Source organism: Silene latifolia, chromosome 8 (genome assembly GCF_048544455.1).
Source record: "Silene latifolia isolate original U9 population chromosome 8, ASM4854445v1, whole genome shotgun sequence".
In the NCBI taxonomy this organism is placed as follows: Eukaryota; Viridiplantae; Streptophyta; class Magnoliopsida; order Caryophyllales; family Caryophyllaceae; genus Silene; species Silene latifolia.
In genome coordinates this window covers 15,810,956-15,833,012 of record NC_133533.1, presented here as the reverse complement: position 1 = coordinate 15,833,012, position 22,057 = coordinate 15,810,956, and the positions used below count along the sequence as shown (strand labels likewise).

Here is a 22,057-nt window from a genome sequence, read left to right as displayed (position 1 = left end):
GGGAAAAAAATTTTACAACGATCTTGATTGTTCTTATCTGCTTCTTCCCCTACATCAAAGTAGCGGCAGTTGTGCAATCCCGGGGTCAAATGCTAAAGAGGCCACGTGTATAGCAGGGGCGGCCAATAGAATTCCGAGGCCATGTTCCACATGTTATATAAAGGACCTTGTCATAATTAAGCATCTCATATTTTTCGAGTTATATGCAAATATAATTTTTTGTGTATTGATTATATGAAAATCTTTGTCATAATCATCTCATAATTTCCGAGTCTTACAAATGCGTACATAATACTAGATGCCTTTAGTATTTGACGACGGCGTAATTTTAAATAATCAAATACCGAGTATTTGAAATTTATGGAGCCAAATTTATTAGGTTTTTTGAACTAGTAAAAACCCATAAACACTACAAAAAGAATTAAAACAGGCGACTGATTTTGGCGACTGAAATCAGTCGCCAAACGTCAGTCGCGGACCTTAGTCGCCTTTTCTAGCTTTGGCGACTAAAGTCGATCGCCAAATTTGGCGATCAAAAATCGATCGCCAAATGCCAAAAATGGCGATCGATAGATAGGGTAGTCGCCAAATTGGCGACTGATTCAAGGTAGTCGCCAAAATGGCGACTGAATTGCAGTCGCCAAATGCCTATTCAGTCGCCTTTTTTGGGTGACGAGCGATTTATTTGAGGTAATTTGCGATCGAGTTGGCATTTGGCGATCGAATTCGATCGCCATTTTTTGGCGATCAATCAATTGCGATCGCCAAATCCCAATTCGATCGCCAAAGCCACTGTATGTTTTGGTGGTTTTTTTCGTTTTCATTGCTAGCCAAATATTCACAACCTGCATACAAACCGATGTTCCACAACACCATACATCCCAAATTTCAACACACACAACACCATACATTTCAACCCAACACCTCCCAATTTCTCAAACTTCATTTCATATATTGAAAATGAAAGTTTTACAAGCTAAGCTATTCTAAATGTTTAAGTCTAAAGTGTTCAAGTTTTACAAGCTTACATGCTAAAATCATCTTACTTGGAAGCCAACACCTCCCACTCCCCCATGTGGACCATGCGGATCATTTGGATCGTAGTTGGATCTAGGTCCGGGGTTACAACCTTGCCACCAATTCTCAAACATTTCCATTCTTTCCTTCATTTGCCGGAATTCTTCATCACGTTTGGCAAGTTCTTCATCACGTTTGGCATCACGTTCATCACGCTCTCTTATTTGACTTTGAAGTTGACTAATAATTCCCGGTTGATACGTGTTCTTTGGGAATTGTTGAAGTCGATCTTCTACGCATTTTCTCATAGAAAGCCGGTGTTGAACTTCCGGTACCATACACGTGCCCTTTCTTGAAGCCATCCACCAACTCATACCATATGTCATTGTCCGGTCTTTACGGATTGGCGGCTTTTTCTCGTTCAAATGCTTCCTACAATATTAAACAAATGGTAGTAAGTTAATATGGTAACCACCTTATATACGACATTTTAAAAGAGAATAAATTAACAAAAATTAAGTGTTACGTAAAACTTACATATAATTGCTTGTCTTTTGGCTTAGTCCAAGTTCTAACCCCTTTGTGGTCAACTCCGAATGCGTGTCCGAAAATGTTCCCATGCACCGTCGCAATCGGCTGTGACTTCTTCTTTCCTCTCTGAATGAAAAAAAAAACATACATGTTATAAAATCAACAAAAAATCTAACATAAAATAAACATGTTGCATTGAAAACAAAAAAAAAGTGTAAAATAATAGACAAAGTACTTACACCCAACATACGATTCCAGAACGATCGTGAACCCGCGTAATGAGTAGGCTCGTTCACGGCGTCTTCCTTTCCTCCTCTTTTGTTGAGGGATGCTTGCTTAGACTTCTTCTGAAAAGCTTCACTTTTGGTATGCTTTATTAAGCCTTCATACTTGTCACCTGCAATTACACATATGAAATCATAACTAATAAGTTACTGATATTATTTATAATATAAGAGAGTATAAGCTAATTAATACAAATAACAAAACAAGTTAATTAAATACCTTTCATGTGGTCTGCTTCCTTTGGGCGCCTAACTACCTTCCAAATCACGTCCCGATATCGTCGAGTACCGACGTCATTGTACCTGATCCGGACATTCTGTTCTTGAGACGGTGACCAAGCAAATGATAACTACAAAAAAAAAGCGACAAAATTTCATATTAGTATAAAATTAAAGTATAACCTTGATGAGCCTGATGTGCAAGTATAAATGGATCATACTTAGAGTATGTTCTAGTACGATTCACTTCTACAAGCTTGTATTGTTCATGTACTCTCATTCCAGCCGCAGAATTATCCTTCCAGTCAACCTTGAATAAGACAGTTTTATAAGCTCGGTCACGTCCACTATAACTAATTTCAAAGATATCTTCAACTATACCATAGTATTCGTTGTCATCAAGAGAAGAAATAGTCACCCCCCAATTGCACCTAGCCTTACCTTTACCGTGGTTGAATGTTTGAAAATTAAACCCATTAACCGAGTATCGATTCCACGTTCTTACCATTTTTGAAGGACCAAAAGCCAAACTTCTTATCAAATCATCTTGAATATTCAACTCAATTACATGCTTCTGAAACCATGATGGAAATTGGTCCTCATGTTTGTCCCAAACATCATCCTTACTTATATTAGGATTCCTCTGAATGAAATCATTAACAAACTGTGTTTCGTATGGCTCCAAGAAATCACAATTAGATAGCACGTAAAGGTGGGCACGATTATACTCCTTATCATCCAAATATCTTGTTTGCCCCTTTGATGAACACCCTTCATCATCTTGAGTTTGAAAAAATTCGGGTAAACTTCCGTCTACTTCATCCGGTTTCTCAACATTCAAGTTTTTTGCTTTGGTTTCTATATGTTTTTCAAAGTAAAGAGAACAAAAGTTTGCAATCTCTTCCGTTAAATAAGCATTGCATATAGAACCTTCCACCCTAGCTTTATTACCAATTTTTTTCTTCAAATGATTAAGAAACCTATAAAAGTTAATGATGAATTTTATTAATAATAAAGTTAACATATAATAAATAGATTAGTTATTATTATTAATTTTAATTTAAAAGTAGCTAGATTATCTTAATTACCTTTCAAATGGATACATCCACCTATATTGGACGGGTCCCCCAACTTTGGCTTCATATGGCAAATGAACCGGTAGATGCTCCATGGAGTTAAAAAATGCAGGAGGAAAGATCATTTCAAGCTTACAAAATATCTGTGGTATTTGCTCTTCTAGACGAATCATGTCATCAACACATATTGAAGAGGCACATAAATCTCGGAAGAATTGACAAATCTCAACAACTGCATTCCAAACGTTTGTCGGCACGAGGTGTTTCAAAGCAACGGGTAATAATCGCTCCATGAATACATGACAATCATGACTTTTCAAGCCTTGCAACTTCAGCTTCTTAAGATCAACACATCGACTAAAATCTGATGCATACCCATCAGGAAACTTCAAATTTTGTAACCACTCACACAATACTTTTCTCTTAGCTTTGTCGAGAGTGAAAATGGATGTTGGCTTAGTCCCGTCGCCGCGAATGTGTAATTTGGGACGATGACAAAATTTCTGCAAATCTTTTCTAGAAGCAATGCTATCACATTTTTCACCTTCTACATCCATGATCATGTCAATTAGTTGCTCAAAGAAATTCTTTTCTATGTGCATTACATCCAAATTATGTCTTATCAACATTGTCTTCCAATAAGGAAGGTCCCAAAGAATGCTTCTTTTAAACCAACCGTTTTTCTGCTTTTTCAATTCTTTAAATTCTTCCTCGGTACCATCAATAAGGGATGGTAAATCACATACCGTCTTCCATATCTCATCCCAAGCACTCGTTTCGGAGGGGCATCAAGCACCTCTTTACCTTTTGTGAAAGCTTTCTTGTTCTTCCTATGTGGATTTCCCTCTCGTAAGAAGCATCTATGACAATCAAACCAGCTTATTTTTTTGCTATTGGGAAGCCAAAATGCTTTACTTTCCTCCATGCAACAAGGACATGCTTTTTGTCCTTGTGTAGACCACCCAGATAGCATACCATAGGCGGGAAAATCATTTATTGTCCACAAAAGGGAAGCTTTAAGTTGAAAATTTTGTTTTTTAGACACATCATAAGTTTCCACCCCAACTTCCCACAAATATTTCAACTCCTCCACCAATGGTTGTAAATAAACATCCAAATTACGTTTCGGGCTTTTTGGTCCGGGAACAATAAGTGACAAGAAGATAAATGGTCTTTTCATACATAACCAAGGTGGTAAATTGTATGGTGTGACCATAACGGGTCAACAAGAATACTTCCTCCCAAAATTACCGAAAGGATCAAATCCATCCGTACACAAGCCAAGTCGTACATTGCATGGGTTCCTTGGCAAAATCAGGATACATCTGATCAAATCGTTTCCATTCTTCCCCATCACTAGGATGACTCATCTTCCCCGGAGCACGTGTGTTTTCTTTGTGCCATCTCATTTGTTCGGCAATGTTTTTGGTGGCATAGATTCTTTGAAGTCTTGGTGCGAGAGGAAAGTAAAACAATTGGTTACATGCTATTGGTTTCTTACTCTTTTTGGCCCTCTTACTACCGTTGCCTTTTTTCAACACCAAAACTGTATCTCCTTCACTTGTCTCATATCTATCCGCCCCACAATCTTTAAATTTGTTAAGCAAAGCATCATCTTTCCAAAATAGCATACATCCTTCAGGACATGCATCAATCTTTTCATGCGGTAATCAAGACCTTTAACTACTTTTTTGGTAGTATAGAAACTTTGGGTCATGATATTATCATCGGGGAAAGATTCCTCAAGTAACGAGGCAATGCCATCAACAGCAACAAATGGCATATTGAACTCACATTTCAAGGTAATTAGCCTAGAAGCGGCTTGTAACAATGTCATTCTGCTTCCTTCATACAAGGGTTTTTCTGAGGCTTTTAACATGTCAAGAAAGGCTTTTGCTTGTGGGTGTGGCGGTTGTTCTTCAGAAATAGTTGTATGGTCATCACTATTAAAAATAGTGGAATCCATAGCATCAACAACCATCTCTCTATATGGGTTCTCATCATTTTGTATTTGTTGGGTGTGAGTTTGTTCATGAATTGGAGAATATGCTTCTCCATGTGAAATTCAATTGTAATAATTTGGTTTAAACCCGTTTATAATGAGATGTTCTTCTACTACAATGTCAAGTGGTATTTCGTGTTTTTGCATTTGGCACAAGGGCACCTAAGTTTTTTGTCTACCAAGTCATATTCATCTTGTTGTTTAGCAAATTCAATAAACTCGCTAACACCCTTTATAAATCTAGCGGTAGGACGTCTTTTCTTATTGGAATGGTCTAATCTTCCTTCATACATCCATGAACGTTCCAATCTCTTCATTTTAATCTAAAGAAGACCCCAAAGTAATTTAAACATTTTTAAAAAATAACAATAATATTACATACAAAATTTAAACATTATACTCCACATTATACAATAAACATATGAAAACAATATATAAATATTGTCAATAAGTAATCCATCTTCGAATGGGGTCCTTATCACTCCAACCTAAACCCGTCAATGTACGTTTCAAGTCACTAGCAAACACACTTGTAATTTATTAATGAGGAAAAAATTCGGCAAAGCAATTCCCTTGATTCTCCAAATACACATATACATGTATTCGGAGAACATTAAAGGGATCGCCACCAAACTCATTCCTCATTAATAAATCACAAGTACGTGTTTACTACCTAAATGACTTGAAACGCATAAAAGACAATCCCAAAATGGGGACTATTCAAGAATTACTCCTAATGAGTAATTCTTGAACGGGTACTAAGTCAACATCAAATCAAACAACAACACAATCAAGTACTAAATTAATTAAGTCAATCAATAGCCCAATTCAACCACATAATAAAGGCTTCTATCCTAAAGTCCGTAACATAATTTGAACTAAAATTAGTAAATTTAAAAGGTAACTGGTAAGAGGAGGTTACCTAATAAAATAAAAGCAAAAATGAAAAGAAAACAAGAAGCAACAGCTACACGTGCGGTGGTGCCTAGCAAACATGGTGACAACCCTGAAAAGAGAAAAGAAAAACAAAAATAACAAGGTTATTCTACCTCAATTCATCAATAACATGAATTATCAAACTAAATTTATCAAAATCAAGTCCTAAAGAAGGTTCTACTTAGCTAATAGCTAATTTCTCTTAATCCAAAAGACGGTTCCACTTAGCTAATTCCATTAATGCAAAAGACGGTTTCACTTAGCTTAATATTAATAATAATACGACGGTTTCACTTAACTTAGTAATAATAATAATAATAATATTAATTAAGACGGTTTCACTTAGCTTAATACTAATGATAATGAGACGGTTTTACTTAGCTACCAACACCAAACACCACCCCACGACCCACCCCAACCACGCCCACCACGGCCGATCGCCGCCGATCACCGACGACCGATCACCCACCCAACCACCCCCACCCATAACCCTAAACCAAGACAAAAACCCCTTAATCATTCCCTTTTAATTCAAACACAAATTAAACTAAATCTAACTACAAATTAAACTAAATCTAACTACAAATTAATCAAACATACTAACTACAAATAAATCTAACCAACTAACAACAAATTAATCAAACTAACTATAAATTAATCTAACAAATTAAACTAAATAAACTGAAATTAAACAAAAACAACTAACCTAATTAAAGAGGGTGGATGTGGCGGTGGAAATGGCGGTGGAAGGGTGGTTGTGTGGTGTTGTTGGTTGGTGTCGTCGTTCGCCAAATCGCTCGCTCGTCCCCTTTTTTTTTTTGTTTCGCAAAGAGTAAAGTAGGAGAGAGGGGGTGAAAGTAATAAAAAATTGGCGACGACTTTTTGAATTTGGCGATCGAAAATCGCCGCCAAATTTGGCGACTACCCTAATTTCACGCCAAATTCAAAAAGTCATCGACGCCACGAGATTCCCTTTTTAAAATGACACCTGGTTTGTACTAAAAATTTTAGCGACTGATTTTCAATTTGGCGACTGAAATTCAGTCGCCAAATTGGCGACTACCCATAATTCAGTCGCCAAATTCAAAATTTCGGTCGCCACGTTTGATTCCTTTTTTGAAAAAGTCAGTCGCCATATTGGCGACTAATTTCAGTCGCCAATTTGAAAATCAGTCGCCAATTTGGCGACTACTTCTTTCAGTCGCCAAATTTCGGTCGCCTGTTTCAAGTTTTCTTGTAGTGAAACATTATGCTACGCATCATCATAATGTATTTACGATGTATAAACCATAATTGCTAAATAAGATTATAAATGAAAAAATGGAGTAATAATTTAGGTGGATTATTAATAATAAAATATCCGTAACATGTGTTATTATTTGAAATAATATTTTTTTATGGTAAATAAATATATAAAAATAAAAATCATGACGATATAATCAATGAATCACCTATAATATAAAAATAAAGTCAAAATAGTGGTTGTCATAAATAAAAAAAAATGTTAGTATTGTGTTCCATTAATTTCCTCCTCCACGCATTAAAAACAGTATATTCAGCAGCAACTGCAACCCGTAGAGAGAGAAAGCCTCTTCACCCCCAAATTAAAAACCCCCAAATCAAACACTAACCTAATCCACCACATTCAGCCACCACCCGACACCCTCGCTCTTCTGCCGACCGGCGGTCTGCCGGAGATGAGGCGGTGTCTTTGCTCATCTCCGGCGGATCGATTTCTCCTGCCGCCGTTTTTTTGTCTACCCGTCTGCGGCTTACCTTGGAGTGTGAAGTGCGGTTCACCGTCGTCTATTCTCGTCTGTTGCTAATATGGGTTAGCGAGGCCTTTATGATTCAGTGGCGTTTTTAGTGTGACTCTTGCTGGTTTTCGCGAGTGTTGTTTCTGGCGCCTTTCATTTATTTTGATTGATTTGGAAGAAAAACTCATACATTTCAATTGTCGCTGTTGAATTGCAATAAGGTTGATTATTTTGCAGGTTTAATTGGAAATTAAGTTCTGAACGGTGTAGATGATGAATGGTATGGCCGAGTGAGGTGAATTGCCAGACCTCTTCAATGGAGTTTTTGGTTTGGGTCGTCACTCACTGGCTTTGTTCTACTACGTCGACTGTTAGCGGTCATCCCTTTGGTCGGAATTTCTTATGTTTTAAATGGTTCGAGCTTGTTGCTGCGAGCTTGATGTTGTCGTGTTTTTGTTGTCGCTCCAGCTGCCGGATTTTCTTTTGCGGCCTTCCTTCTTTGACTTCATTGTTCTTCGCACCCTGTGATGGTGTTCGATGCGAGCGGGAAGGATTGGTGGTTTGCGTTGTGCTCTTCCGAGGGGCTTAGGACTTTCATGGAAGGAGTGTGGAGTTTTTTTTTATTCCATTTTAGTTTAATGGATGTTATGACCATTTATTAGGTCTGGTTTTATGCCCCATCTGTGTCGGACACCTGTCCCTCCGTACCCTTGTCCTGTCACCGAAAACCATATTCGCAACCTAGGGGTGATACCCCCATTCCCCTCACCCCTGGTTTGGCCGGTTTATTGTGTTCTTGTGTCTCTTGTGTTTTGCCTTTGTCGTCTCTTTGTTCGGCCTTTTGCTTGTATGGCGGTGGTCTTGGGAGGTGTCGTTTGGTGAAATTGGGTGTCTTTTGCGGGGTTCATGTTTAGTGCTCCTCTCCTGGTTTTTTGCTTTTTATGGTACGGGTTTGTGTGTGTTGGCCCTTGGCTGGGTGGTTACTGTCATGTTGGTGTTATTTCGACTTTTAGGGTGGCTGTGGTCATGAGGTTTATTACTTATTGTTCCCGGGGTTGTTGCGGTTTTTTATTGGTTCTCTCTTGTGTTGGTTGAATGTGTTGTGCGTGTTCGAGATTGATTTGGTATGGGTTTGTAGTGGCCTTTTCGCTCCGATTTTCATTTGGTTTTCTGTAAGACGTTTGGATGGCTACTGTTTTCTTCTGATCGCCTCTGGTGAGCCGCTATGGGTTGGTTTCGTGGTAGGGGAATCATTGGGTTGTGTCGGTATGAGCCTGGTGTGGAGTTGGTTGGTATTGCTGTGGTGGTTTTCTCTTCATGAAAGGACTTTGTTGGAATGTCAGGGGATTTAATAATCCCCTTGCCCCTACAATCGCTAAGACTAGGGCGCTTCTTTCGAGTATTTATTTTGATTTTGTTTTCTTAGCTGAGATAAAATGTAAAGTAGCTTTAGTTGATCCTATGTTTCGTTCTTTTGGGTTTTCTCGGAGCTTTGGTGTCGATGCTGATGAAACCAAATGAGGTCTCTGGTTTGGTTTTAGACATGATGCCAATTTTGAATGTCTTCTAGCATGTCAAAACTTCATTGTTATCAAAGTCACGCAATGTAGCGGTAGGTTTTGGTACTTATGTCTTGTCTATGGCGAACCAGTGACCCATAAACGTGAAGCTGTTTGGCATGATCTTAGTGAATGGATTCGATCTTTTGACAACCCTTTCCTTCTTATAGGGGACTTTAACCAAGTTGATTATCAAGAAGATAAATGGGGAGGTAGTAAGGGTCGGATTCCGGGGGCTGCTCTGTTTAATAAATGGAAAGCTGAGCATCTTCTGATGGATATTCCGTTTAAGGGGCCAAGATTTACTTGGTGCAATAAGAGAGAAGATCATAGTGTAGTGTTGGAACAACTTGATAAGGGATATGGATCGTGGGATTGGAATGATATTTTTCCGAATTCTGGTATTACTCATCTTCCTATTCAAGTTTCTGATCATGCGCCTATTATCTTTGAAACAGATTTAATTACTTGTTATGGTAGAAGACCTTATCGTATGGAGGCTTGGAACCTGGATTATGAGGAATGTATTCGCTTGGTACATAACGAATGGACTGAGCCTGTCTTAGGCTCTGCCACCGTCAGAATGATACGTAAGTTATCAAGAGCTAGAAATTGTATGCGTCTTTGGTCTATTTCCAAGAGGAAGGAATGGAATAAGAAATGGAGTGATTTTGATGACAATTTGGTCGAAGGGCTCCACGAAATTGAGACGAAGGGAGTGACTCGAACTTTCACCTCTGCATATGCTAGTCAAGTGGAGTATGCTAAAGTCTCGGCTAAATATTGGAAACAAAGGGCCAAGATGAAATGGAACACCGAGGGAGATACATGCTCCAAGTATTTCTTTAATTGGGTTAAGGGTAGGGCAGGCAGGAATTACATTGCTGGGATTAAAATGGATAATGGGGAGTGGAATTTTGACAGTGAGGGTATTAAGGGTTTATTTGTCCAATTCTACTCTAGACTCTTTCAGGAAGGAGCAAATCAGATCAATTTTGAGGAGTACCGCCTTACTGTGAAAAATTTGTTTAGTATTAATAAAGAGTTCCTTTCTCCTGATGATAAAGATGCACTTGGCATTCGCTTTACCCCTAAGGAGGTTCGTACGGCTGTGTTTCAACTTGGTCCGTTAAAATCTCCGGGACCTGATGGTATTCCTGCTATCTTCTTCCATAAGTGTTGGCATTTTATTAAGCATGATGTTGTTGGGACTGTCTTGGCTATCCTCAATGGTAATAGCTCACCAGAATTTCTGAATAAGACTTTCTTAGTGCTTATCCCAAAATCTAGTGCCCCTGAAACAGTTGATAACTTCCGACCGATTAGCTTATGCAATGTTATAATGAAAGTTGTTCCGGGTATGAATTCCGAAGCAGGTTTGTTTACCACGCTAGCTTTGTCGAATAATGCCTCGTCTAGCCTTGACTGCTCTCCTCGGCCTCTCCTGCAACAACGAGCAAACTGAGGGCTTGGCTTTGTGCCAAGCGTACTCACTCCGACGCTCAAGTCAGTGAACTTATTGTGATTAAGTAGTATGTAGCTCGCGGACGTGTATTGTAGAGAGATGAGAGAGATAATACCAATTTAAGTGGTTCTTAGGTTAGATTCTGGATCCCCTCCTCAATGAGGATTGAGGAGTATTTATAGACTTTCACCTTTTGTCACGTAGTGGCCAAGTGGGCCAAGTGGCATAGCAGGTGGAAAGACTGATCTACCCTCGGCCGAGGGACCTATGGCAGGCCGGCGAGCCTGGTTGACTCCATGCCGAGGGTTCTTGGATGTGGGTACGCGGGCATGTGCCCCGGCTGGTAGGTTGCCATGCCGAGACCCAGGCTGGAAGGCCGAAAGGCTGCATCGGCTGGGTTGTCTAAGTCATTGGCTTGCTGTGGATGTCTCTGACCCCACTAAATATGTTGACTTGGTCAGCGGGTGCAGAATATGCCCCATCAATTTGCCCCCAGCGTAGTCTATGCCGTGGTATGGGCTCCGATGTATGTTGAGCGTATATTCTGCGCAAGTGAAAATTTTCTGCCCCGGCTTCTTCTCCCTCGGCTTACTTCTGTGCAGGCCGTTCCATATCCCCCCTCCACATGGATGGGTAATGGACATCAAATGTGGAAGAGAAAATGTTACTTGCCGGCGGACTCAAGGTTGAGAGTGCCGGTGTACTTTTGATTGCCCCCGGCCGGTGCTACCTAGCTTGGTTAGTCATACTGCCGGCGGAGAACAGATACTTTAGGATTTTGCTGAGGAAGATGAATAGTCGAAGGGATATAAAGGGGCGTGTTGAAGACGCTTGGTTACTGTTGCATTGATTGACATTCAACTGTTGCGTCGATTGACATTCCGTGTACGCATGCCTGACATGTGTCTCTTCGTTGATTGGCTGACGCTTTATGGGCTGCGTTTTGATTGGTCCTCCTTTATGGGCTTTTGCCTATAAATACCAGACTTTTGAAGTGAAATTGGTTAGCAATTTCATTCATTCTAAAAATTTTCTTCTTTCCAAAATTCCAAGCCTTTCCCTCTTTCCGATCTTCGAATTTTTACGTCGGCGTAGCACTTTTCTTCAAGGTAAACCGAAAAACCTTTTCAACTTTTTGTTTTGTTTAAGTAATTGTTGTGAACCATGTCTTCTACGATGCCGGTCCCAAGATGCCGTGCGCCGGGGGGTTCCCCGTCGCGTTTTGATGAGGAGGAGGTGGTAGCCGCAATTCCGTTAAGGTCGAGGGGCCCTAGGTCTCCTTCCCCGGAAGTTGACCGCAGAGTTCTGGAGGAGTGGGAGGATGATGACGATGTGGATGACGGTGATGATGATGAGGAAAGGAATCCTTCCGGGGCGGAGAGGGCGACAGTCTTGCATCATTACGATGCCTGTACTACCGGCGCCGATCGTGGTTTTATCGATAAGTTGGTCCGCTGCTCTGGCTCTGAATTTTTCGAGGAGCACTTCTTTTTTGGCAAGGGGTACAACATTGTCATCCCTGGGGAGGGTCAGGCCGTCTGTTGCCCTCCCCCGGGTCACATCGGTGTATATATGAGGCACCTGGAGTATGGTCTCCGGTTTCCTCTCAATATGTACGTCTCTTCCATAATTCAAAGGCGATGAACGTTGCGGCGCGCAGCTTCACCCCTTTGGCCGTTAGGACTATAGTCGGCTTTGTGTGGTCGTGTCGCCAGGGGGTGATCCCAACGGTAAACTTATTCCGCCGAATTCATTTTCTTCGAATGAATGTTCAAGGTGGCCGGGGTGGTATAGCGTCCCGACGAGCGGGCTATCTCACCGTGCCTAAGCTCACCTCTTGCAAGGGCTGGAAGGAACGGTGGGTGTATGTCGAGGTCCCAGATGATTATCCGTTGCCTCGGTCTTTTGAGCACCATGTTAACTTGCGGTGCGAGAGCAAAGGGGAGCGTGAGAAGATGATCCCCAAGGGCAAGAATAAGATGGACGCCGGGAATGTCTATCTTAATGAGGACGAGAAGCAGGCACTGAAGCTTTTCGAGGTCGATGATGATGGGGCGCCGAAGGTTTGGTTGCCCCCGACGCAAGTCATCCAGATGGATGAGCCGCTTTGCCACGTCGGCCTCATACCGCCCTAGCACAGGGGTGAGTGGGGTCGGTGTGAGGCCCATTTCTGCTTTAATGTTTTTCGTTGTTTGTTTCTTGACATGTCCCTTTGTCTAAGTTTTGCTTTGTTTCTTTTACAGAGCACTTTGGTCCCGAACTGTCCGAGCAACTCCTCGAGAAGATGGGGCTGGACAAAGACGGAAACGTTAAGGAGAAGAATCCGAAGGTCGATGTGCATGACCGCCGTCCGTCGCCATCGACCTCCTGAAGGGCTTGGACGATACGGCGGCCCGAGCCAAGGTAGCTGCTGCCATTCCTCGCCGGGTCCGAAAAGCCAAGTCTACGGCGGCGACGGTGTCAACCTCTGTTCCGCCTCCACCCGAGGTGGAGGTCGTTGACATTGTCGATGGAGAGGATTCCGATCTTTGAGGATCTCCGCTTAGGCGCAAGAGGAAAAGATCGACCCATGACACCGATGCTTCGCTTCCGTCGCTCATGTTAATGCCGCGCGAGCAAACGGATCAATCGGCCAAGAAGAGCAAGCCCTCCGACAGTCTAACTTGCGGCTCGATTTAGCCGGCTCATTAGATATACCGATGACCGCTCTCGGCATGTCCATGAACGTTGACGTGGACTCTTTGGTTGAATTTTTGTAGATCAACCGCGCGATCTGTCCCGATTCTTCGAGCGGCGAGTTGAGAAGAGGCCTATGCGAGACGGCGGGAAAAATGCCGACTCCGTACTCGCGTCGATATCCAACGACCTACTCATAGCGGAGGGTACAAAGTCGAGCAAGAAGGTTGGGATTTGGTCCGATCTGGTCGGCTCCGTATTAGGGAGCAAAGAAAGGCTTTGGCCGATACGGGGCCGTTGATAGAGCAAATGAGGCTCGATGTTGTTGCCGCAAAGGGGGTGGCCGGAAAGGCTAAGCATGACCTCCTTGCCGCACAAGCGCGGGTCGAGGAAATTGAGAAGCCGCTGCTTTGTCGGCCGAGAAGGCCAAGGTAGAGGTGCGACTCTTCCGCCGCCAAGTCAAGGAGGAACGGGACAGTACAAGGGCGGCTACGACGTCGTTGTCGCCCAAAGGAGGAGTCGAAAAGGGCGTATCGGCTCAAGCGTAGTCGCATAGGGAGACTAGTGCTATCCTTGCCCAAAGGGAGAAGGATATTGAGACACTTCAAAACACGCTTCTCCCACGCATGTGTGCTCGGTATAGGGACCCGACCGAAGAAGCTTTCAGGGAGGTGGTAGATGAGGTCTATCCGGATGGCTCCTTTCGGTGGACAAAATTTGACGAGCTGTTCGATGATAGGCTCGAAGCTAAAGAGAAGGTCTGCGCGATAAGGCCGCCGAGGATGCCAGGGCCAAGAAGGAGGAGGAGGCGATCACGCTGCAAAGGCGGCCCTTGCAGAAAGACGAGGGCGGCCGAGGAGGAGTCTCGCTGGGCGAAGGCGGTGAGGATGCTAAGGCCGCTAAGAAAGCCGAGGATGCTAAGGCTGCTCGGAGCGCATCTAAGTCGCTCACCGAGGGTAACGCTGCGATGGCGGTAAGGGCAAGCGGAACGAGCATAGGGAGACGGGCGGTCGTCACCGGGCTCACCCGGCGTCTCGGATAGCTTCACTATTCGGGGCCAACTATTAAGCTTTTTCTCCCCGCCATCCTTTTGGCGCTTCAAAGAACCAGTCCGTAACCTTTTGCTTTACTTTTCCTTGTATTTTGTAGAACCTTGGTAGGTAGAGTCTTGGCTTATCCCAAAGGGGACGGCCGTCGTCTGTATTTCTCCTTCTTGTAACTTTGTTACCTTTTTCTTTAATGAGAACTCGCTTGTTTTGCCTTTGGCTTGGCCGAGGCCTTTGATTTATTCCTTCACTTGTCTTTTTGCGTTAATTAATTGAGCGCTTTTTCGTTTCTACCTTCGGCTTTAGCCGAGGCAGTTTAGGATGCGTATCTCAACTGTGTTTAACGTCTTTAAGCTCGGTCTTAATTTGCCGAGGGCGGTTGCGTTAACTAATTGAGCGCTTTTTCGTTTTTACCTTCGGCTTGGCCGAGGCAGTTAGAATGCGTATCTCAACTGTGTCTAACGTCTTTAAGCTCGGTCTTAATTTGCCGAGGCGATTCGTTAACTAATTGAGCGCTTTTTCGTTTTTACCTTCGGCCTGGCCGAGGCGGTTAGAATGCGTATCTCAACTGTGTTTAACGTCTTTAAACTCGGTCTTAATTTGCCGAGGCGATTGCGTTTCACTCGTCTCTTCCCGGCCAGATTCGGGCAACGGAGTTTACGTTTTGACCGCCGTTGAACATATGTTAGCATATCGGCTCGTCCCCCGTCACTCCCGTTAAAGGCCGGGATGAGACGAGGTTTTGCTCTGTCTGCTTTGTGTACATATGTTAGTATGCCTTCTGATTGGGGTGGATTAACACTTTGATGAAAAACTTGGATGACTCCTCATTAGATATGAATATGCATTGGGGTGCCAACAATTGTTTTGGGCAACTCATTTGTTATACAAAGTATTTTCTGAGATTGTCGGTGTTCCAATGGCTCATCAAAGGTATATCTCCCATGTCCGTCACCGGTATGTACCCGCCTCATTTCTTCAACTACCTTGTAGGGACCCTCCCGATTGGCCGTCAACTTGCCATGGATGTTTCCTTTGTTGGTGGCGGCTGACTTCCTTAGGACCAGATCTCCTACTTTTAAGTCCCTTTTGTGGACTCTTCGGTTTGTAGGCCCTTTTCATTCGGCTCGATATCTTTGCTAAGTTGAGGCGTGCCGTATCTCGGCTTTCTTCGACCAGGTCCAGGGGAGGTTCTTAGTTCTTCCTCGTTTTCATCCGGGTTAAAAGTGGCCGTTCGAATGTTGGCACCGTTGCTTCAATCGGCGGGATCGCGCCGGACCCGTAGACTAGGTGAAAAGGATCACCCGTTGCTTCTTTCTCCGTGGTCCGGAGGGACCATAGAACGCCGGGTAGCTCATCGGCCCATCTTCCCTTGAGGTCTTCAACTGTCTTCTTCAAGCCGTTGAGGATCGTTTTATTGGCTGCCTCCGCCTGTCCGTTGCTCTGGGGGTGGCAGACGGAGGAGTATGCAAATTTGATGGCGAGCTCTTCCAACCAGCTCATTATTGTGTCACTCCAAAATTCTCGGCCATGGTCGAACACCATGACTTGGGGTAACCCAAAACGAGTTATGACATTTTCCCGCATCACCTTTCTTACGGCCGCAGCGATTTTTGCAGCACCGCCACGGCCTCAACCCATTTGGTGAAGTAGTCGACGGCGACGATTAGGAACTTTCTTCCTCCGGATGCCGTTGGAAATGGCCCTAGTAGATCCATTCCCCACTGTGCAAAGGGAAGGGGATTAAGCACTGGTTGCAGGTCTCGGGAAGGTGCGTGTATCACCGGAGCGTGCATCCGATACCGTTGCATTTTCTCGGTTTTGTTTCTGAATCCTCAAGCATGGTGGGCCAGAAGTAGCCGGCTCGGAGAGCTTTGTGGGCTAGTGTTCTTGCCCCCATGTGATGACCACAGATGCCTTCGTGTATTTCTGTCAGTATTAGCTCTGCATCGGTTGGACCGACACACTTCAGGAGTGGCCTTGTCACGGACCTCCTGTATAACTCTCCTTCAAATACCAAGTACCTTGCTGCGATCCTCTTTATCTTTTGTGAGAGATTGCGGTCCTCCGGTAACTCATTTGTCGGTTTAAACCTCTTTATCGGAGTCATCCATGTCGTCTCGGCTTCCACGTCGCACACCATGCCGATGGTTTCGTCAATGCTTTTAGCGTTCGATGTCCACCAAAGACGGTGCGGTGATATTCTTTATGGTCGAATCGGCCAGCTTTGAGAGAGCGTCGGCCGGTTGTTCTCGGACACTGGGATGTGTCGCATTTTGAATGACTTCAATTTTGAGGTCTCGGCTCTTACCTTTTCCAGGTATCTTACCATCCCATCGTCCCGAGCTTCGTACTCTCCTTCGTATTGGTTAGTCACCAAGAGAGAGTCTGTTTTCAAAATGATGTGTTACGCCCCGCGCTCAAGCTAACTCAACTCCGGTTATCACTGCCTCATATTCGGATTCGTTGTTTGAGGTCGAGAAGGTGAACTTCAAAGCGTACTCGAATTCGTCCCGTTTGGGCCGATGATAAGGATGCCGGCTCCCGAGCCGTTCGTTGTGGAGGATCCATCGGTATATACCTCCCACATGCCGGGACACGATTCTTCCCGATACGTGCATTCGGCCAAGAAGTCTGCCGCCCGCCCCTTTATCGAAGGCCTCGGTTTGTATTGAATGCCGAAGCCGGATAGCTCTCTTGCCCATTTGATAAGTCCGCTGATTGTTCGAATTTTTCCAATGCTTTTTCCAATGGCTGGTCGGTTAAGACCGTCATGGGATGTGCGTCAAAGTAGGGTTTCAACTTCCTTGCGGCAACAACCACGGCAAAGGCGCTTTTTCAATCGGCGGGTAGTTTCTCTCGGCGAGAACAACGTGTATGGGCGATAAAGTAGATTGGGTCTTCTTTGCTTGTTTTCTTCTCGACGATTACGACGACCGACCGTGGCCGAGGTTACTTGCTAGATATAGATATAGTGTTTCCCCGGCGTCGGTGCCCGACGGTGTCGGGAGAGTTTGCGAGATGGGCCTTCATTGTTTGAAAGCCGTGCTCTGTTCCTCCCCCAGAGGTCCTTATTCCCCTTTAGCACTTTGAAGAATGGGGTGCTCTTGTCGGCCGACCGAGAGATAAAACGGGCAAGGGCCGCCATCCTCCCGGTATCATGACCTCTTTGCGATTCCTCGGCTCCGGCAGTCTAGAATTGCTCGCACTTTCTTCGGATTGGCATCAATTCCCCGCGCGATAAGCACGCCGAGGAATTTGCCGCCCGGTTCCGAAGTTGCACTTTGTAGGGTTAAGCTTCATCTTGTATTTCCTTAGTGAACAAAATGTCTCGTGTAAATCGGCTAGGTGCTCGCCGTCGGACTTGCTCTTGACAATAGCATCGTCGACGTAAGCCTCAATGTTTCGTCCTTTTTGATTTTGGAACACTTTGTCCACCAGTCTTGTGTAAGTCGCGCGGGCGTTTTTTCAAACCAAACGGCATCATCTTGTACATGTAGGTGCCGTGTATGGTGATGAATGCGCATTTAGGCATGTCTTCCTCTCGCCATGAATACCGATGGTATCCTGAAAAGGCGTCGAGCGAGCTCGGCATTGTGTAGCCTGCCGTTGCGTCTATTAAGCTATCTATCCGAGGCAAGGGGTAGCAATCTTTCGGGCATGCTTTATTAAGTTGCGTAAAATCAACACACATCCTCCACCCCCCTGATGACTTTTTAACCATTACAACGTTAGCTAGCCATTCAGGGTATGTACAAGGGATGATAAAGCCCGCATCTAACAACTTATCGACCTCGGCCTTGATGGCATCTTCTTTTTCGGCCGAGGAGTTTCTCACCCTCTCGCTTCACGGGCGGGCGGGCTGGGAGTACGTTCAGCTTGTGGACGATGACCTCCCGGCTCACACCTGGCATCTCGGTGGCCGAGTATGCAAAGACATCTTTGTTCCTTTTCAGCAGGTCTAGGAGATCGGCCCTGAATTTTGGTTCCAGGCCGACACCGATAGTCACGGTGCGTCCTGGATCAATCTCTATCTGTTCGGTCTCAGCCCCTTCGACCATGGCGACGTGGTTGGTGCTCATCGGTTCGTCCTCCTGTCTTAAGGATGGGTTCTTCCCTTTTTCCTCTTTCTTTGCCACTTTGAAGGATTGCATGTTGCATCCTCTTGCCGATATTTGGACGTTGACCACCTCGTCTTTTTCGTTCTTTGAGACGAGTTTATGAACCTCTCCGCGGTCCGAGACATACATCAGTGTCAGGGCCCGGATGGACATTACAGCATCGACCTCACTCAGGGTGACACGACCGATGAGAACGTTGTATGCGGATGAGCCGTCGATGACCACGAACTCGGACATCACATTCTTGGTCTGCGTCGGACCGGCCGAACATCACCGAACTTGATAGACCCCGGGGGACCAAGCCTGCCCGGAGAAGTCGTACAATGGGTTGGTGCATGGGCTAAGGTCCTCAATTTTCAGGCCGAGCCCCAGAAAGCACTCCCTGAACATGATGTTCGTGTAAGCACCCGTGTCAATCAGGCATCTCATGACCAGGTGGTTGGCTATGTCTAAGTGGACTACGAGTGGGTCGCTATGCGGGGCGATGACTCCTTCGTAGTCCTTCCTCCCAATAGTTATGTTCGGGATGTTGGAAGGGCGGGCCGCTGTAGTGGGCACGAAGTTGACGGCCTGATACAGTTCGTTCAGGTGCCGCTTGTGCCCGTGAGCGGATCCGCCGTTCTCGTTTCCCCCGATGACAACATGAATTGTTCCCATTCGTTGAAAGACGGATTTTTTATCTGAGCCGCCGGTGCTAGTCTTTTGGCCTCCGGCAACATATTTGCCGAGGCTGCCTTTTCGGATCGGTTCTTCAATGGCATTCTTCAAATGCCGTGATCGTTGGTTAAGTGACCGGGTGTGGCCGTGGTACTCACGAAGATGGGCTCGTGTCACCGTCCCCCTAGGTTTGGGGGCCTTTCCCACTTCTCGCCCCTCGTTTACGCTCGGGAGAAGACCTCGGCGGCCGATACGACCGGGGGTGTGATCTTTGTACTTCTTATGGTAGTACGGACTGAACTCCCCGGCGTCGGGGGTTACGCTTCTGGCGGGCCTGTCGGTCCGCGACCTATTATTGTCACGGCGCCCTTCATCCGGCTTGTCCTCCCGGTGGCTCTTTCTTTCTGAGTGCCCGGCCTCGCCGTGGCCTATCCATATTTTGTGATAGTCTTCGACCTTAATGGCCAGGTCGGCCCAATTTCTGGCGGACTCAAGGCTCGAGCCACCGCACTTGATGAGCTCGTTTTCAAGTCCCCTCCGGGAGGCCTTTCATCGGTCGAAGGCCGCTAGTTCGCTGTTCAGCTCCCTAATCTGCTGAACCCTGGCATCGAACCTTTTCACGTAGCTTCGGAGTGACTCGCCTCCCTCCTGCCTGATGGTCAGGAGATCCGACGTCTCGACGGCTCTCCTTTTATTGGTAGAGTACTGGGCCAAAAACGCGTCTCTTAGGTCGGAATAGGAGTATACCGACCCATCGGGTAGCCCCTTGTACCAGCTTTGCGCCATTCCAACCAAGGTCGTTGGGAAAACTCGGCACCAGACCTCGTCAGGCTGCTCCCACACCGACATGTGAGACTCGAAAGCCTCGGCATGATCGGTTGGGTCGCCCTCTCCTTTGTATGATATAGACGGTAGCTTTAGCTTTGGCGGCACCTGGGTCTCTAGGACGTAGGCACTGAGGGGCCTGTCGACCACGTGTCTAATGACACGCGGCGATCGGCTCCTCGTATCCCTAGTCCGGCCCCTCTCCCTGTGGCGGGAAGGGCTTCTTCTCCGACTCTGGTGAGTCGGACTCCTTCTTCGACTCTGGTGAGTCGGACTCCTTCTCCGACTCTGGTGAGTCGAACTCCTTTCGCTCGTCTGGGGCATGCCTCGTGGGTGTCGCGGCGACATCGTCCTTCCGTGAGCGCGGGAAGGGCTTAGTTCTACCACTGACACTCTGGCTCCCCTGCGTCTTGGCGAGTTCGGCCTCTCTTAGTGCTTCGTTCGGGTTTCTCGAGTCACCTTTTGGGCCCTAGCTTCTGGATCAAGTTTCCGCCGCTCTTATCGGTGTGACAGTGTGAGCCGGCGCGCTGACAATCAGGTCCAGAAGCTGCTTCAGCTTTGCTGCATCAACCACACGCCCCATGACGGTGACCTGGTCGGCGGGCAGCGGCGTATCTGGCATTATTGGCATCCCGAATTCCGGTTGAATTATCCGGCTGGTGGAGGGCTGCACAACCTCGAAATGTGGACGGTATCACCGGTGGAGGGGCTCTTGATTCGAACACCTCTTGTTCTTTTGACATCTTCTTAGCTTTTTTTGGGTGGGTTTTCTTTTTTTTTTTTTTTGTTTGGGAATGACTAGCTTCTAGTATCGGCTTCCCCACAGACGGCGCCAATTGTTCCGGGTATGAATTCCGAAGCAGGTTTGTTTACCACGCTAGCTTTGTCGAATAATGCCTCGTCTAGCCTTGACTGCTCTCCTCGGCCTCTCCTGCAACAACGAGCAAACTGAGGGCTTGGCTTTGTGCCAAGCGTACTCACTCCGACGCTCAAGTCAGTGAACTTATTGTGATTAAGTAGTATGTAGCTCGCGGACGTGTATTGTAGAGAGATGAGAGAGATAATACCAATTTAAGTGGTTCTTAGGTTAGATTCTGGATCCCCTCCTCAATGAGGATTGAGGAGTATTTATAGACTTTCACCTTTTGTCACGTAGTGGCCAAGTGGGCCAAGTGGCATAGCAGGTGGAAAGACTGATCTACCCTCGGCCGAGGGACCTATGGCAGGCCGGCGAGCCTGGTTGACTCCATGCCGAGGGTTCTTGGATGTGGGTACGCGGGCATGTGCCCCGGCTGGTAGGTTGCCATGCCGAGACCCAGGCTGGAAGGCCGAAAGGCTGCATCGGCTGGGTTGTCTAAGTCATTGGCTTGCTGTGGATGTCTCTGACCCCACTAAATATGTTGACTTGGTCAGCGGGTGCAGAATATGCCCCATCAAAAGTCATTACTAGATGTATCACTAACCGATTGAAAAAGTACATGGGAAAACTAGTGGGTGACTTTCAAAATGCTTTTGTTCCTGGAAGGAATATTGGTGATAATATTTTAATTACAAATGAAATATTACACAAAATTTCTTCATCTAGAAGTGGTCGGATGGGTAGGATGGCCTTTAAAGCTGACATGAGTAAAGCCTATGATCGGTTGGACTGGAACTTTATCAGAGGTACGCTTCTCTTGATGGGATTCCCTCCTAATTTTATTCAGCTGATTATGAAATGTATCACGACGGTGTCTTATGAAATTCTGGTAAATGGAGTTCCTTCAAGACGTATCCACCCGAGTTGCGGCCTTCGTCAGGGCGATCCTCTTTCCCCTTATATTTTTGTTATGTGCACGGAAATTCTCTCGTTAAACATTCTACGCATGGAGAAGGAGGGGATCATA

At 45.4% G+C, this 22,057-nt stretch overlaps 1 protein-coding gene across 1 annotated transcript; it reads left to right on the top strand.

Moving 5' to 3' along the window:
- Nucleotides 1-9,047: 9,047 nt before the first annotated feature.
- Nucleotides 9,048-13,217, top strand: LOC141594752 (uncharacterized). Its single transcript, XM_074414745.1, has 3 exons — nucleotides 9,048-9,114; nucleotides 9,393-10,739; nucleotides 13,090-13,217. Exons 1-3 carry the CDS (start codon nucleotides 9,048-9,050, stop codon nucleotides 13,215-13,217), a joined length of 1,542 nt encoding a protein of 513 aa, XP_074270846.1.
- The last annotated feature ends 8,840 nt before the right edge of the window (nucleotides 13,218-22,057 follow it).